Below are 16,655 nucleotides of genomic sequence, written 5' to 3' on the forward strand. Positions count from 1 at the left end.
CAAGATTCCTGCTCTCCAATCTCCTCTTTCAGAGCAGGAGGGAAAATTACAGGCCTCTGATTACTCAGGGAGAAGAGCACACAGCTCCCATCTTGGTAATTTCTTCCACCACAATCAAGCATTTCAGGAAAAGGGCCTGAAAGCCTGAAATAGTCGGCCCGGGATCTTTCTGCCTGGTTCCCTCCCTGATAACACACAAGAGGAATAAATGAAGGCTCATCATGATGTCACCTTTTGCTTCCAAAAGCATCTGTCCCATCTGGGATCAGGAGCTGGGGCTGTTGGGAAGGAAAATGCTTTCCTTGGGGTAAGTCCCTTTGCTATTTCCAGGATGCCAGTTCAGGGCATTTATAGATTTTCAGGTTGGATGGTCTGGATGCATTTCTTGACTTTGACCTGCCAAGGACCATGAGAGGGTGTCCCCTGCAATTCCCACATTGAGTTTGGTTCTTACACTGGAGCTGTGGAAAGCCCAATCTCCTCCACACACTCCCATTTTAGAGCCTTCCTCCTTTGATAAAGATTTTGAAATATGCAACCAGCTGTGCCAGCATTGGGAACGTTTCTTCCCAGAGTAAGTCCCAGGGAAGGATGCATTACCAGCACCCAGACTTGCACCATGTAAAATGCTGGTGAAAAGCCTTGGAATAACCCCTCTCCCCACCCTCCTTCACCACCAAGTCTCTATTTTGCCCCAGTGACACTCTGCTTGGAGTGGGCCCCCCATGAGATGAGACTGGAGCAGCATCTGTTTATCAGAGAGCAGCGTCAGCACTGTGAAACAAAATAAGTAACTCGTGAAAACAGCTCTGCTGAAAGAGAGGACTAGCTCTGATCAGTCTTGGCATGATATAACATGGTGGTTTAAAGCCCTGTAATGCCATTTTCCATTAGAGCTCTTGTTTGAGTCAGAAAGGGGTTTGATCCATTGATGGAAGCTGTTATAAGCAGACGAGAAAACCTCATCCATATTTCTCTTGAGATTGTGTGAAGCTGACAGTATGCTCGCTGACCACAGTCATCTGGGACTCTCCCAAACAAAATAACCCTCTTTTCATAAATAACAGGATCGTTGTTGTGGTGGACTGAGATTTGCTGTAAAATTCAGTTGTGTCAAACAAAGAGCTTCTTCTGGTTTTTAATTTGAGCTATTAAAAAGATTCATCTTTCTCTTTGTTCTTGTTTTCCTTACTGTCTTTCTCCCTTTCCATTTTTTTTTCCCTCTCTGTCTGTCTTTAGGATAACTTAAAGCTGTTTGTCTGAAACAAAAGACTTGCGTGGGTCTGGTCAGTGGTGCCTGTGGACTGAATGGTCACATTTCAAATCCTACTTAGGACTAAACTTGGATGAATTCCATAAGCTAATAACCCAGTGCAGTGTTTCAAATTGATGGAGGTGCCGTCCTCTAGATGAGACATAAAACCAGAGATCCAATCTGCTTGGCAGAGACCCCACAGGACTTATCAAAGATGAGTGGGGGCTGCTAACTGTTTTGCCCTTGTCAAATCCTTGCCACCATCACAGTGTCTCTTCCTGTTCCAAAGCAATGACACTGGACCTTATGAAAATGAGATGGTGAATTTGAAGGAGCCATCCTTTTTTCTAATTATTTAAAGCAGTTTGCAGTGTCTGGCAGAAGGAGGAAAGAGAGATAATCCACTCACTTGAAAGTGGAATGACCCTGAATTTCAAAAAGCAAAACAAAAGCGAGCGAATGGTGCCACCATGCTCTGCAGCAGTGACATTATTAAAGGATCAGTGAGCTATTAAAGCAGCAACATTTAGTACCTCCCCTAATGACTTGTACTGCTAACTGGTTTCCAAATTGAGATTTTTATTGCCTCCATGCACAGACAGAACAAGGCTCTGTCTGCGCTACCAGAGGCTCGAGTTTAAGCAGACTGTTCACAATAGGCTCAATGAATCGTGTCAGCTGAAAACTAGAAATGGCTTGTGAGAGTCCCCACTCCTCTGTCCTCCTTTCTTAGCAGGGCTGGAAGCTTTGGGCTGTGGGGCATGGTGGGATCATAAACGTGCGGGGTTCTGCAGAGAGACCAGCACGATTCTTGAACCTCTTAACATCTGTGAAATTTGGCAGAGCTGTGCATAAACAGACTGTCCTGAAATCTCCCCAAATCTGCTGATGCCATTCACAGAGTGAGTGCTGTCAGAAGGGCGTTTGCAGGAGGGACACTGCTTTCCACTTCCAGGCAGAAATACGGAGCGTGGAGGAATGAGTCTGTGGAGGAGAAAGAGATGAGAAGGAGCTGCAGGTGGTAGTGAAGGTGAAAATACACCCAGCTGTTTGCATCATGAATCTCCCAAATACATTTTGAGTGTCTTGTATGAGCTGGGCTCCCATGATGGGAATAGCTGGGAAATGGCCTTCTGTCAAGGCTGGGAAGGGAGTTCCTGTGGGCACACAGCACATGTGATTGCAGAAGGGAAGCTGGTTAAAAACCAACCAGCCGACCAAAGCACCCAGCAGAAGTGGGTTTGGGTTGCAGTAGCTGTTATTTACGTGCTCAGGATACACTGTAAGCCAAAGTGTAGTTTGAGCTTTCCGTGCACCAGAGATAAATGCAAATGTTATTGCTTTAATTTGTTTTCCTCTGCTGGTTCTGCACACACGTGCTGCCGGCGCTTGCTGAGGGAGTCATGCCAGCTCCTGCCCAGGCTGGACAGTCACAGGGAGAGACCAGTGCTGCTGCTCCTGGTTTTATGTATCAGGTGCCTGATTTCCATGACAGAAACTGCTCATCCCTTGCAGAAGTGACAGGCAGAGCAGAGGGGGCAGGATGGCTGGAGAGATTAGCATTAGAACATGCACATTTTTTATCCCATGCTGGTTGAGTCTCTTTTCATCATTGCTGACTGCAAGTTATTCCCATTTTGTGACATTTTTGTGGATGTATGGGGCACTGCATTTCCAGTTTCTTCATACTCTCCATCTCTCTGTTCATCCATGCTCTGCAGAATGCCCTTACCTTTCTTGGCAATCTTAGCAAACAGATCCCACATAGTGGGTTGCAAAATATGTTCAGAACTGTAGGAAAATGGGGTGAAGTGGCCTGAGAGGCCCTTTTATGTTTCCTTACCCAAACTTAATGCAGCACCAGTCACACCTATGCCATTCATGTCTGCTGTGGGTTTAACCTGTGCTTGAAGACCTCTGGTCTGGAGATTTCCCAATGTGCTAAGGCAGGTTATTCCAGTGGTTAGCTGTCCTTAGCTTTGGAAAGCTGTTCCTAAGACCTGGGCTCAGCAGTGGAACTGGATTCCTGCAGGTCAGGGTTAAGGCAGAGTTGTAAGGCAGGAGCTGGTGGAAACACGTCCTCAGCTTCACCTTCTGCCATCCCAGGGCTTCCTCCCCCAGGACAGCAGCTCAGGTGCTTCCCACTGTGCAAACAAAAGCAATGCAGAGAGACAAAAAAGGGCAGCAGGGCCACTTGTGACAGAGGAGATTTCTGAGATTGCCACTGATAAAATGTCCTAGAGACTTTGCTGAGTCCAATTACCACTTTATGTCTTTAAAGTGACGAGAAAATGAAAGAAACTACAAGATCAAGCCATGTTTGTCTTCTCAATCCCTTAAGTGTCTGACAGCCCTCTCCCCTTCTTCCTCGCTTCCTCAGACTACTCTGAACTCTTCACCTTCGCCACTGCTTTGAGTCCACATCCGCAGCAACCAAGCTACACCCAGCCATCTCCAAATTCCAGAAACAATCATAAAACACTTTCATAGCAACACTGCCCTCCCTTGAATTGCTGAAGTTTAGCTTGTCTCCAACTTTTTGAGCCTCCCTGCATGCAGGGCTGGTCTTGCCCAGCAGTGCTGGTAGGCTGCAAGGGGAGCCTGGGCATGGCCACAGCTGGGGAACAGCTGGTACAGATCCTCACAGCTGGTACAGATCCTCACAGCTGCTACAGATCCACACAGCTGGCACTGATCCACACAGCTGGTACAGATCCTCACAGCTGGTGCTGATCCACACAGCTGGTACAGATCCTCACAGCTGCTACAGATCCACACAGCTGGCACTGATCCACACAGCTGGTACAGATCCTCACAGCTGGTGCTGATCCTCACAGCTGGTACAGATCCTCACAGCTGCTACAGATCCACACAGCTGGCACTGATCCTCACAGCTGGTGCTGATCCTCACAGCTGGTACAGATCCACACAGCTGGTACAGATCCATACAGCTGGCACTGATCCTCACAGCTGGTACAGATCCTCACAGCTGGTACTGATCCTCACAGTTGGTACTGATCCAAACAGTTGGTACAGATCCTCACAGCTGGTACTGATCCTCACAGCCAGTGCTGATCCACACAGCTGGTACAGACCCACACAGCTGGTGATGATCCACACAGCTGGTACTGATCCTCACATCTGGTGCTTATCTACACAGCTGGTACTGATCCTCACAGCTGGTACTGATCCTCACAGCCAGTGCTGATCCACACAGCTGGTACAGATCCACACAACTGCTACTGATCCACACAGCTGGTGCTGATCCACTCAGCTGGCACTGATCCACACAAGCAGTGCTGATCCACACAGCTGGTGCTGATCCACTCAGCTGGCACTGACTGTGATTAGGGTTACAATGAATGTGTCAGGACTGACCCTCAGGAGGGACAGATCCATGGAACCATCCCGAGGCACAGCAGAGGAGCTGGAAAAGCAGGACAAGATCATTGGAGTGAAAAGCAATGTAGGAGTCACCCTCAGCCACGAGACCAGACTGCAGCACTAGCAGAGCTGGTGGCTGGAATTTTGCAGGAGTAAAGACTGTCACATCAGCTTGACCTTCCTTATAAATAAATAAATAAACAAACGATGACGAGATCTCACAGTGATGCGTGAACCTGATGTCTCATGCTCACTTGTTTTGATGTGTCTAATGTAAGTGGGCGGGTAATAAAAGCTTAATTTAGGAGCCAGTGTCTTCAGCAGCACTGCTGGAAGCCCCTGGGATGCTGCACTTCTGGAATGGAAACATCAGCAGATAACTATTGATAAAGCAGAACATGCATACATGCACACAAAACAACCCAGCAATGGTTTATCTTCCTGGACTGCAAAGGTCTTTTCAGGCTCACCAGGGTTTGTACCCTCCTCAGCTGAAATGCTCCTCACCACAATCCTCTGGGGCAGTGCCCTGGAGCACCATGTGGTTACTGCAGCCTGGGCAGGCATCAGTTCAGAACAGGCAAATAAAGGAGCCTTCAGCCCCCACAACACAGCTGTGGGTAGTGGAGTCCACTGGACATCTCCCAGCTGGACATCACCCTGCAGATAAGGAGATGCTGCTCTGGGACAAGCAGACTTAATGCTGACTTCTCACGTGAGCAGCAGATTCAGCCCATGGATATGTTGTCTAGGATATTGTTTTCCAGTGCAATCCACAGGTTATTCAGCTTGTTTGTAAGCAGCTGAGCAGTCAGGAAGGGCTGGTTCCTGTGGCCCTGAGGTCTCTGTGGCAGCTTTGATGTGCAGCACCTGCCTAATGCTGGGTTTAGGGGTCAGCTGAAGGAGAAATCGTGGCTAGTGAGAAGACACACCAGAGTTACTGCTGAACTCGTTAAGGTAACCTGCTGTCCTTCCAGGTTGGTGCTAAAATCACCATTTCAGGTCCTGAACACAACACAGGGAAAGAACAGTGAATTCTCCCACGACACTCTGGGGGTCAGAGCTAAAGGTGTGGAGGGCTCCAGCATTAATCCCAACCTCAGCACACTGGTCCATGGCAGGTTCACACCATGCTATGGCTGACCTTGTATCCTGGATACAGAAACACTGCCTGTATCCAAGCATTTTAAGGCAATTATTTTCCCTGAATGTGGAAATTGGAGGGCCCCTTTTGTCTAGTCTATTATTTCATGAGAACCACAGGGATCTGCAGCCAGGCGTGGGGGGAAAGGGAGATTGTTTCCTCCTGTCTGTGTTTTTATGCAGCATCTGCCTGTGAAAACAAGAAGCAAACAAGATGACCCCCACCTTATCTGCCTAAGTAAGTCAGTTTTGCCTGAAGCCTGAGTTCTGTGGGATGGTTGATGTAAAACTTGCTCTTGCATTAAATAGCACTAACTTACCTTTAGACTCTGCTCTTTATTAACATTATTATTAATGATTTTTAAAAATGCTCCTTAATTAAAAACTCACAGATATGAAGCTTGGAAGAAATGTGGCCAGGACATTCTTGGATTACTACAGGCTGAACTCCTTGGTGGAGGGACCACTAGCACCTACTCCTAAAACTCGGTAGGTCAGAAAGCAATTTCTTTTGCTTTAGCTGGGCTGCTTTTTTAATACCTTTCATGACTAAACTTCAGTGCTGCTGCATTATGACTTTATAATAAGTGCTAGTCTAACTGTGCTTATTTTATTGAAATTCCATTTGGAAATAAAGCATTTATGATCAGGAAAGATACCTGGTTTATGTCTGAAAAAATATTCAGAGGATTTTGGAGATATCGATATCTTTCCTGAATTCTGTCTGCTGCACACCAATCTCACACCAGTATCTTTAATGGACTTACCCTTCATTTATCTCCTGAGAGCGAATCAGACCCACTTTTATTTCGCAAAGTTTTAATTCTGGAAGTGAAAACTTTTTCAGTGCTTCAGGAAGTTACTGGCAAGCCTGTGCTGAGGCAGTTCCCACCTCTCCTTGATGCTGCTGCAGTGCTGGCAGCCACTGCCAGGTTCCTTCTTGTTCCTTCTTGTTCCTTCTTGTTCCTTCTTGTTCCTTCTGCCAGCCCAGCTGGACACTTTATGCAGGGATCCCCTCTTGCTCTGAGCCCTTACTCCAGTTTCACAACCAGCTCAGTGGGTGTTAATCCAAAGGGAAGGGGGACCTGAAGTGAGGCACTGGTGAGCAAAGGCCTGAGATGCCCAAGCTTGGCTCCCTTCAGGACTGCTGGTCCTCCCCTGGTGTTGGCCAACTGCATCCTTCCACTGCCCCTTAGCTTGTGTGAGGAGCAGGGCAGATACCCCTGAACTGTCTATGGAGAACCAGCATTCCTTGAGCTGGAAAAGCTGTGAAACAACATTTAGAGGGGAGCAGAGCAGGAGCCAGAGCACCTGTTTCACAGGAAACATCATATTCAGTATTTGCCTCTGTTCTGAGAAAACAGCAATAATGCCTCCAAACTGAAACATTCCAGTTAAATGCATTTGGACCAACTGGAATGTTTCATTTGGGTTTCAACTCTCAGCACAACCAAATACAGTTTATATTTTGCAATGGAAAAGGCAATTCCAAATTGGCAAGGGAGATAGCTGAGCCTTGAGATTCTCTCCTTCCTTCTACCCACTTTTTTCCTCCCTTGAAAGAGTAGCTGTGGGCATGTTCCTTGTTTGCAAAGGAGCACATTCCTGTTAGAAGTATCAGCCCAGACCAGAGAGCAATTGCTGGAGTTCCTTCTGCAGCCTTAAAAATCCTCTCATTGCAGCCATTCTGGCAGTTCCTTGTATATGTGGTCAGAGCCAGGCTGCCTGTGTTAGGCCTGCTTTGAGCCCATCTCCCTTTTCTGTCTGTGATCTTGACACCCCAGTTTAGGCTGGCTCAAGGAGGATTGTCAGCACTGCAGTTCTGAATGTTCTTATCTGCTGAGACCTGCAGGGTTAGCAGAGAAAAGCATCCAGCATCTTCCTCTCCTCCAGAAATTGAATGTATCATTTCTCTCAGACTCCCAGGGGCCACAGCCTCCAAGGCTAAAAACCCACAACGATTACTGAACCTAATTACCACCTGACAGCAAAGTGCTTTTCCATAGCATCATTCAGTTACCTCATCAAAAGGAATGTTTGTTTGCTTTCTTCATTTTAAATTAAAGAACCACTGACGGTGGTAACTGAAGCATTTTAATCTCATCAAATATCCATGTCCATCTCTATAGAGACAGCCATGCCAGCAGGGAGAGATACACATCTCTAATCAGGTTGCACAGAGCAAATTTTTCTTGTTCCCCCACCAGAGCCTAATGCAGTGAGGGATCTTTTGTTTGGGGGGTGCTACCTCACAGTGAAATCCTAAATACGGTCAATGTTGAGCCCTAAGCCAACAGATGTTTAAGGAATAGATTTTTAAAGATTCATGTTATTAATTTCCTGATGGATTTCAAATACTGGTTTTTCCCTCTAAGTAGATAAATGCCTTCTATTTGTATCCTGAGCTCTGTCACCTGATATTTGATCACACACACATATATATACACACACACATATATACATATCTACAATGTACCCCAGTGAAATGAAATAGTTCTTTGAAGCTGCTGTGTTAACTGCAATCTTCTCCAAAAGGAATTCTTGCAAACTGCTGGGAAACACAAAGGAGATGGCTGTGGCTTTAAATATGCCTTGGCTAGGCAGTGGCACTAGGAAAGGACTGGAATATGTAAAATGATACTAAATATCTGTGTAATCAGGACTAATTATATGGCACAGTTATTAGTGGAAACAGGACGTGTTGTGCCCACAGTTTATGAAAATATATTAAAACATTACTGGATTTCACATAGTCATTGAAAGAAAGCTGCAGAGTTAATAAACGTGTAAGGGACAACTAATTGCCTGCTTTGTCCCAGACTAGGACAGGCAGAACAATTTCTGTTTGAGGGAATTAGTGCAGCCAAAATGTGTTAGAATGACAGGCCTGGAAATAGCAACAACCTGCAAGACTTCCAGAGCACGTCTGACAGGAAGGAAGGAAATATTTATGTTGGAATCACCATGTTTTGGAGAAGGGAAAAAATGGGAAAGGTGGAGGGTTAGAAATAAGGCTGGTACCCAAATTCAGGCACCTTTACAAGAGCTTTGTCCATGCAGTCAGGCTGTCAGAGAACAGCTGTCCTACAGCACAGGCAATGCAGGCAGCTCAGTGGGAATGGCATCAGGATCATCTGAAATAAGAGACAACAACTGATGCAACAGCTCTGATTACAGAACAAGATTGAGCCTGGAGGTGAGACACCCTCTGCTACCAAAAATGCAGTTTATTTCAAGGGTCAAGAGAAATAACTGTATCTGTATTCTGTGTATAATGTGATTATGTGCCTCTAAGCAAATGCAACTGGTTGGCTGGACCTGGGGTTAAATTCTACCTGGGGTTAAATTCCTGTCCTTGCCTAAAGGAGCCCCAATGCACCTGTAGATCAACATATCACAGAATCACAGGCTGGTCTGTGTTGGAAGGGACTTTAAGGATCATCCATTCCATCCCCTAGATGGTGGACCTTCCACTAGACCAGGGGCTCCAAGCCCCAACCAACTTGTTCTTGAACACTTCCAGGGATGGGGAACCCACAGCTTCTCTGGGCAACCTTTTCCAGTGTTGGAGCCCAGCCCAGCTCATCCAGCTCCTCCCAGAGCCCCTCAGCCCCCTCCCTCTGAGTTTCCTCCAGCATCTGCCCAGCTCCCCCTGCAGTGAGCCCAGGGACCACAGAGTTTCCCACAGCCTGTCAAGGAAGGTCGGGTTTCAAGCAGTAACCCCAGTGTGTCCTGCAGTCCTCACAGCAGACCTGTGATCCCAAACAAACACCCAGTTCACAAAGATAATATCTGCTGTTATCAGCATCTTAAGCAATTATTTTCCTGAAGGTGATGTGTCTGCAGCAAGGTAGGAAAGCATCAATGACTCAGCTGAGGAGGGCAAGAAGGTTAGAGTATTTTTCTCTGTGAGCTAATGAATTAAAAGCCTTGCTGAAAATGCTGGATGCTCTTTGGAGTGACAAACCAGCAGACCCATGAATTTCTAGCAGGGCAAGGGAGAGCTCTGTGCTGCCTGCAGAAGCACAGAGAAGAGAGCACTGCTACTTAGCTGTGCTTGAGAGGGGCTCAGAGAGCCTGTCCTGGACACTAAGAGAGCTCTCTAAGGGTGGGTTAAGTGGGCACAGAGCAGTGCAGAAAGGGGCTGTTGGACAGCAATGAAGGTTCAGTGCCCTTCCTCTCCTCTTGTTCCTTCTCTGAGCTGCTCAGTGACCAGAGAGTTCCATTCCCAGGGCACTCACTGGAAAACATTGGAGTGGGGCTCCTTTTGATGCTGCCAGTGCCACAGGGAGCTCCTCCTCTTACTGAGTCTCTGTCCTGCTCTCACCTCTTTCTACTTGTGCCAGAGGAAAGGTTAAGATTTCTTGGGTTGAAAGTGTGAAATGTCCGTCTCTGAAAGGAGCCTGGTAAAAGGTGAAAAATTTGTAAGAGATTAGGAGACAGCAGAGTACAGCTGTTACACAGAATGACTAAGGTGGAAAAACAGAACTTTTGGTGAAAAATTCACAAGTGCCAGTCAGCTTGCACTGCCTGAAGCTCATCCCTTTGCCCATATCAGCATTTCTCTGTTCTTTCACTCTGGCTCCCTGGCTGGAACAGAGCCCTGCTCCAGCACAGCATCAGCAGAGGAGATCTTCCCTCTTTAGACCACTGACATTTTTTCTCTGACAGCCAGCAGGTCATGTTACTCCTATTCTGGACACACTGAATTTCAAATTCTAGATGTCCTGAGTGTTTACACAGCTCTGGCAGAGGTTAGGGAAGGTGTGCTTTGAACAGAGACAGTGTGGGTATCCTGAAAAATCCCACCTGGCCCTTGCTGGTGGAGCATTCTGCAGCTCATGTCTGCCCCATATTTTCCTGTAAGTAAAACCCAGGTGCTCTGCTCACAGGAGTGTTGGAAAAGAAATTCCTTGCTATGTGGGAATCTCACAGTTGCTGCACTGATACACATGAGAGAGAAGATGAGTAAGAGCAGGGATTTGATGGCATGTGGCAAATAATGCCTAAGGCCACACACTGAATGAAAAAAGGACAGAACAAAATATTGACTGGCCCTTCATTAATTGCTGTCTGTCCATCGTGCCCTGAATAAAGCAGCAGCCTTGCTGAAGAAAAAGTAGGCTGTGATGAGGTAATTAAAGACCCCATCAGAAGGCATATCTGCCAGGAGGTTGAATTAAAATTGCTCTGACAGCCTTTATTCTGGCAATTCCTCCTTTTGCTGCTTGACTTTGCAGCTCTAATGATGATGTATGAGAGCACAGCTGTGTCTCCAACAGGCTGGGTCTGCCCACACGTCCCACCATCCTCACAGGGCACCACACTGGGTGGGGACTGGGAAAGTCTTTGTGTGTAGGCACAGTCTGACCAAAGATCAACTGGACAACTCATTCTGAGCCCCCTCTCGACACTGAACAGCTGTGCCCAGAGGTTGTGTGGGCTGACAGGCTCTGAAACCATCCCAGGGCTATGCTGCTCTCTGGCATGTGCTGAGTGCTTCTGCCCCACTGGGTCTGCAATGTTCTCCCCAGTTCACCTCTACCTGTGTTTCAGAAAAATTCCTCTCTACACTTCCAAGCTCAGGATTTTTGAGGTTTCACCTACGATTGGTTGTGCTTTCTTTCACCTGGCCAGGACTGATGTGAGAGCTGGAAGTGAAGCCACCTCCCTGCTCTATTCCTGAGAGGCTGTTTCCATCCTCAGCTCACTTGTTCCAAACTTAAATTATTGTCTTGTCTTTTCTCCAACCATTTTCAGTAGCTAAGAGGAAAGCAGAGTGTAATAAACAGAAAAAATGCTCTAGACCAAATGTGAAAGGTCAGCAAAAGCTCTTACAATTTGTAGAGTAGGGAGGAAATGGAATGAGGGCAGCAAAACAGAAAAGAGTCAAACAGCTTCAGTTTTCAGTTTGATTTCCAAGTCTGTAAACTGTATTAGTAATGGGAACACTACTAAGTTTTAAAGACAAATTATATGTTTTGCCTAAGAAAAATAATTTTGGGGGGTTTTCCCCCCTTCTCTATCGGAAATTATAATCTGTCATCTTGCTCCCACACACGTCTGCATGTTTTATGTAATTCTTGATACTTGTAGCTGTCATTAAAAAGCACCTTCCAAGTTTTGAACAGTGACATTTACGTGGGTTCAGTGAAAAGGATTCATTTACAGAGTTTAGAGATGTGCAGTGCTTGGCCAGCACCCAACAGAGGCTTCACCAAAATTCCTCATTACAACAATTAGCTTCTCAAACACTTGGGACCAAGGCTGCCAGCTGCAGGGATTTTACCCTGGATTTAATCACGTGCACACTAAAGCACATGCAAACACCCAAATACATGTCCAGCTTGGCCCTGCTCTTGGAGACTCCCTGAAGAGAGGGAGTGTAAAAATACTTCAGGATGGGGAGCTGGTATGCCTAATGGGGGGCCTAGCAAGCAAAAATAATCTGCATTACTGTATGAAGTAGACTGGGTCCACATTAACAATCCCTCTCAAAATGAAGGTGCTGTCAGCTGTTTTAATTTAATTTACTCCACCTTAATTTACTTTTTTGGAAATGAGCTAAATTAATAAATTGAATTATGGCTACTTAAACTCTGAAGGAACATATCACATAAGAGCTTGCTGTGGTTTCTCTAATCAGCTTTGCATTTAAACCCTAAATGTATTTAGATTAGCTCTCACAGGCATCCTCACACAGGTATGCCTGCAGGTAGCCACCTGCTTTCCTTCTTCCCAGGTCTTGTGGCTCTGAGGAAGCCAGGGCTCAATAAGCAGATTTATAGCATTTGTGTTACTTCATGCATCACCCTGGCCTGGGATTTTCCTGCTCTGAAAGCAGAGACAGGGACCTGTGTGAAGGGAGGGTTGGCACGGATAATTTCTGATGTACACAGCACGTTAATCCCAATATCATACTGGTAACTTGAACGAGCTCAAGAGACTGCCATTTTCTGCTACATCTCATCAGGGGAGTGCAATCCATTCTTGTCCTGCTGCTCCTAAGGAAATGGGAGGACAGGAGCTAAGACAAAACCCATTCCTATGCTCTGTGCAGCTTCCAGCTCCGGGGTGCACAAGGGTGGCTGTGTGTGAGCCACGTGAGCTGTTTGTAATTGTGGCTCCTTCTCTTATGTCATGGTGTGGCTCCAGGTATAAATTAATTATTCCTGCCTCTGGGCAGTCTCCTGCATAAAGCAGGTGTGTCCTGCTGCACTGAGCTGGGGAGGGAGGTCAGGAACTGAGGGATGGACGGCAGGATCCCTTCTGTGGTGGAGGGAGAGACATATGCACCCCCTCTAACACCTGCCTGGTCTATCAGAAGGGCAGAGCCATAGGATAGGGACCTGAGGAGATTTCCTGGTAGTGCTGGGATTCTCCACACACCATTTAGGGGTGTCTGTATGGCCCAGCAGTCACAGTGTGCTGTAATGGATGGGTGGGCACCTGGCAAACAACTACATGCTCACTCACTGGAGACAGGCACTGCTGACTCCTTGAAAACAAGAAAAATGAAGCCTGTGGTAATGGCTGAGAATTTCTGACCTTTGCTCTAACATTTCAAATTTGTTTTTATTGCTTCTAATTGGCCTTGCTTTGGAGCATGCACATTATCTAACTGTCAGAGTGCTGGCTGTCATTATCTGCTGTGTCATTTGGTTTGTGTTCCTTACGATTGAAACTTGTCAGGCGTTCCCAGAAAATACTGCACTCCCCTTGCAGTGTCAAACATGGTGCTGGTTAATTGTGCATCCCTGAGAGTGAAGCACTGGGACTGATCAGGCATTGATTGTTTAGCTGTGATGGACACGATGGAAACGTGTCTCCTCTCTATGGAGGGGAAAGTGTAAAAATTAGATCAGCAGCACCACGACAGCAGCCAGACTTCTGAGTTTCAGGGATCAGAGGTTACCCATTTTCCAGCCTTGATGACTCATTTTTGATCCCACTCACATGGCTTAGATAACTTTATTTTTACCTCCCTTTGCAATTTAAACATCAATTCTCTTCTCTTTTGACTTTCTTTAATACACCAGCTGCAAAGTCGCTAGCTCAAATCTCCCCGCCTCGCCTTGCTTCACGAGATGGAAACTAAAGTCAAGAAATGTGTGTGTGAAAGAGCTCAAAATGCCACAGCAGCACAGATGTGCCTCCACTGGTGGCTCTGTAAACCTCAACTCATCCAAAACATCAGCCCAGGTTGAAAATCTACTAAAATCATTTCAAGGCTTTAAGATTTGCTAACAATTAGAAATCCAGGTAGTTATTTTGGATGTGCACACTACATGTAGAACAGGTGTACATAGGGCTTGTCCTTCTGTAGATGGGCTGGGAGAGCCACAGGCAGCAGTAGCAACATCCCCAATTTTGCAGAGTAAAAATCAGCTTTGCTGGGAACATCAGGCTGTTAGACCTCACTGTGAATTATGCATCTGCTGTATTTAGATAGAAGCAATTTTCCTGTTGAAATCAGAGGTTGGCATTTTTTTTTCCCATGGGGTTCTGTAACTCAAAATTGTGTTGAGATCAAGCATGTAGCGGAGGCTTTTTTAGCTGTAAAGGTGAATGTATTCAGATTATTCAAGTGGTGATTTTTTGGATGTACAATTAGTTGAGTGAGAGATGTGGTATAAATTTGGTATTGTAATTGCTATGCCTCTGAGATTTCAATTTGCAAAACAGTTTGCATGGCAGCAAGATTAACTGTTGTCTGTGCGATGAACATGCAGCAGAGCTGTGGTTTGATTGTGACTGTCAATTGGCTGTATGTCCAAAAAAACCACTTTGTCACAAGTACCTGATGTGAGCAGTGGTTGATTCTCATGATGCTTCAGTTCAGTGGATGGCTGAAAAACGCCAGTGTCTAAAAATCTCACCATAAGTGCTGTTGGCATGACAGGATTTCCTTTTCCTGCGTTAACCAAATGAGGAAAAAGGAAATTTAAGACCCATTTTTATCCACTTTGCATATTTTGCATTATATTGTTTCCTTCTCTTGCATAGAGGAGCGTGGGAATGCCACTCAGCAGTGCTGCTGCAGTGACTGGAGTGGGTGCAGAGACATGGGGCTGAGCCCTGCCTGCCCATGCAGAGCTGGCTGTGCCCTGGGAGCAGGCAGGAAGGCTGTCAGCAGTGACATGGGCAGTGCTGATGCAGCCCCAGGGCAAGGGATGGGCTGCCTGGCTGGCTTTCTGATGTTTTTCACGAGTCTCCATTTGGTTCACAGCTGCTGCTGTGTCTGGGTCTCCAGTGTTGTCTAGGAACACGTCAATGTAATTATACACACAACCAGAGAAACTGCTTGTTCTCACTCCACTGTGCCTTTCAGGTCTTCCTCCTAGAGCCCTAATTTATTTATTTTTGTCTCAATGTTTATCTCTTCAAAATACCACCATGCCTTAGGTTGCTGATTGAACTGTAGAGATGCAGTAAATGCTGAACTGGTGGCAGCTGTGACAGTGGGGAGGGCTGGTGGAAGTAAAGCCCTCTAGCCCTGGGCCCCATCAGCAGCTACATCATTACAACTTTCTAAAAATGTGTATTAAAACATCCTTCTGCAAATAAAAGTAGAGACACTTGAGAGGAAGGCAGGTTTCTCTGTGTCACTACAGAGGGACCCCAATTCCTTGGGGTGACTCAGGGGGAAGGGAACAAGAAAAGTGGGATTTCATCAGCTCTGTAAGTAAATAGAACAGAAATGTTACAGAATTAACTGATAGCAGAGATTTACTCTTCCTTAAAGTAAAAATTCATCATGCACACCGTAAACTTACACACAGAGGAGTGTTTTGTCTAGAAAACAAAGTAGTGAGACTTATTCCGTTCCTTATCAGGAACTGAAGTGTTACAAAGCAAGTCTTTTCACCAGACAAGCTGTGGGAAGCTGGGGACCTGGTTCTGTGGTGCTGGGTTGTGAAAAGCTCAGTTCTTACTCTGTGAACTCCTGGGGCATCACTGCAAAAAGTACTTTGTATTTATCACAACCCCGCTCCTTTGGAGGCCAGTTATAAAACTCCCACAGCTCTGCTGGGGCTGCAGCCTGAAAGGGGCACTGGAAACTCCAAACTACACTGACAACTGAAATTTGGCATGAATGCTAGGTAATTGGAGTTATGGGCACAGTGAAGCAGCAGTATCACATCTTTGTGGGTTCTCTGAAGGCACTGCTCTGGATGCTGGAAGCACTGGCATCATGTGCTCGGTGTTCCCTGGCCACACAGTCTGTCCCCAAAGACTCTGGCCCAGCTGTGAACACCCCTGGCAGTGAGGGTAATCCAGCTGTGAGCAGATGTGTGGAGCCAGCCATCCTGTGAATGGTGCATGCCCCAGAAGGAAATACTCACAGTGAGAGGAGGGCTGTTCACGAGCAAAAATGAAGGGAAATATTTCAGGTGTACAGGAACCTCAGTTGGAGAAAACAGTGGGAAGTACTTCACACAAAGAGAAGGGATGGAACTTCTCTTGCAGGGCTCAGAGCTAGCACAAAGCCCTTGAAGCCTCCTGGAAGGACTAACCCTGCTCTGGCCAGAGAGGGATGGGACCAGCTGGTCTTTAACCACCTCTAAAGTGTCTGGAGCTGCCAAAACCTTCCTTACAGATGCACTTCACTGTGAGACATCACACATGGCTTGTCCTCAGAGCACACCCACACACTTCCCTGCTGCTGGAACACCCCGTGTCTGACAACACCTGTCCTCTCTCTTCCTTTGGCAGGAAGGACAACGTGCCACACCAAAAATGTCCTGCCCAGCGGGGCCCAGGGAACAGCCACGCCGCAGGAAAACCACACAGGAGGAGCCAGGCACAGCTGAAGGACCCGTCTGAATCCAAACACTGAGGAGAGGAGAGGAGAGGAGAGGAGAGGAGAGGA

At 46.6% G+C, this 16,655-nt stretch overlaps 1 protein-coding gene across 2 annotated transcripts in view; it reads left to right on the forward strand.

Moving 5' to 3' along the window:
* The window catches only part of BEND5 (BEN domain containing 5), a 547,523-nt gene extending 530,868 nt beyond the window's left edge, over positions 1–16,655 (forward strand). For both annotated transcript variants that reach the window (XM_033067189.2, XM_033067188.1), the window contains exons 9-10: positions 6,175–6,271; positions 16,499–16,655. In XM_033067189.2, coding sequence (XP_032923080.1) covers positions 6,175–6,271; positions 16,499–16,622 — 221 coding nt within the window. In that variant the 3' untranslated portion in view covers positions 16,623–16,655. The remainder of the gene's footprint in view (positions 1–6,174; positions 6,272–16,498) is intronic.

The sequence above is a fragment of the Catharus ustulatus genome, chromosome 9 (assembly GCF_009819885.2).
Source record: "Catharus ustulatus isolate bCatUst1 chromosome 9, bCatUst1.pri.v2, whole genome shotgun sequence".
NCBI lineage: Eukaryota > Metazoa > Chordata > Aves > Passeriformes > Turdidae > Catharus > Catharus ustulatus.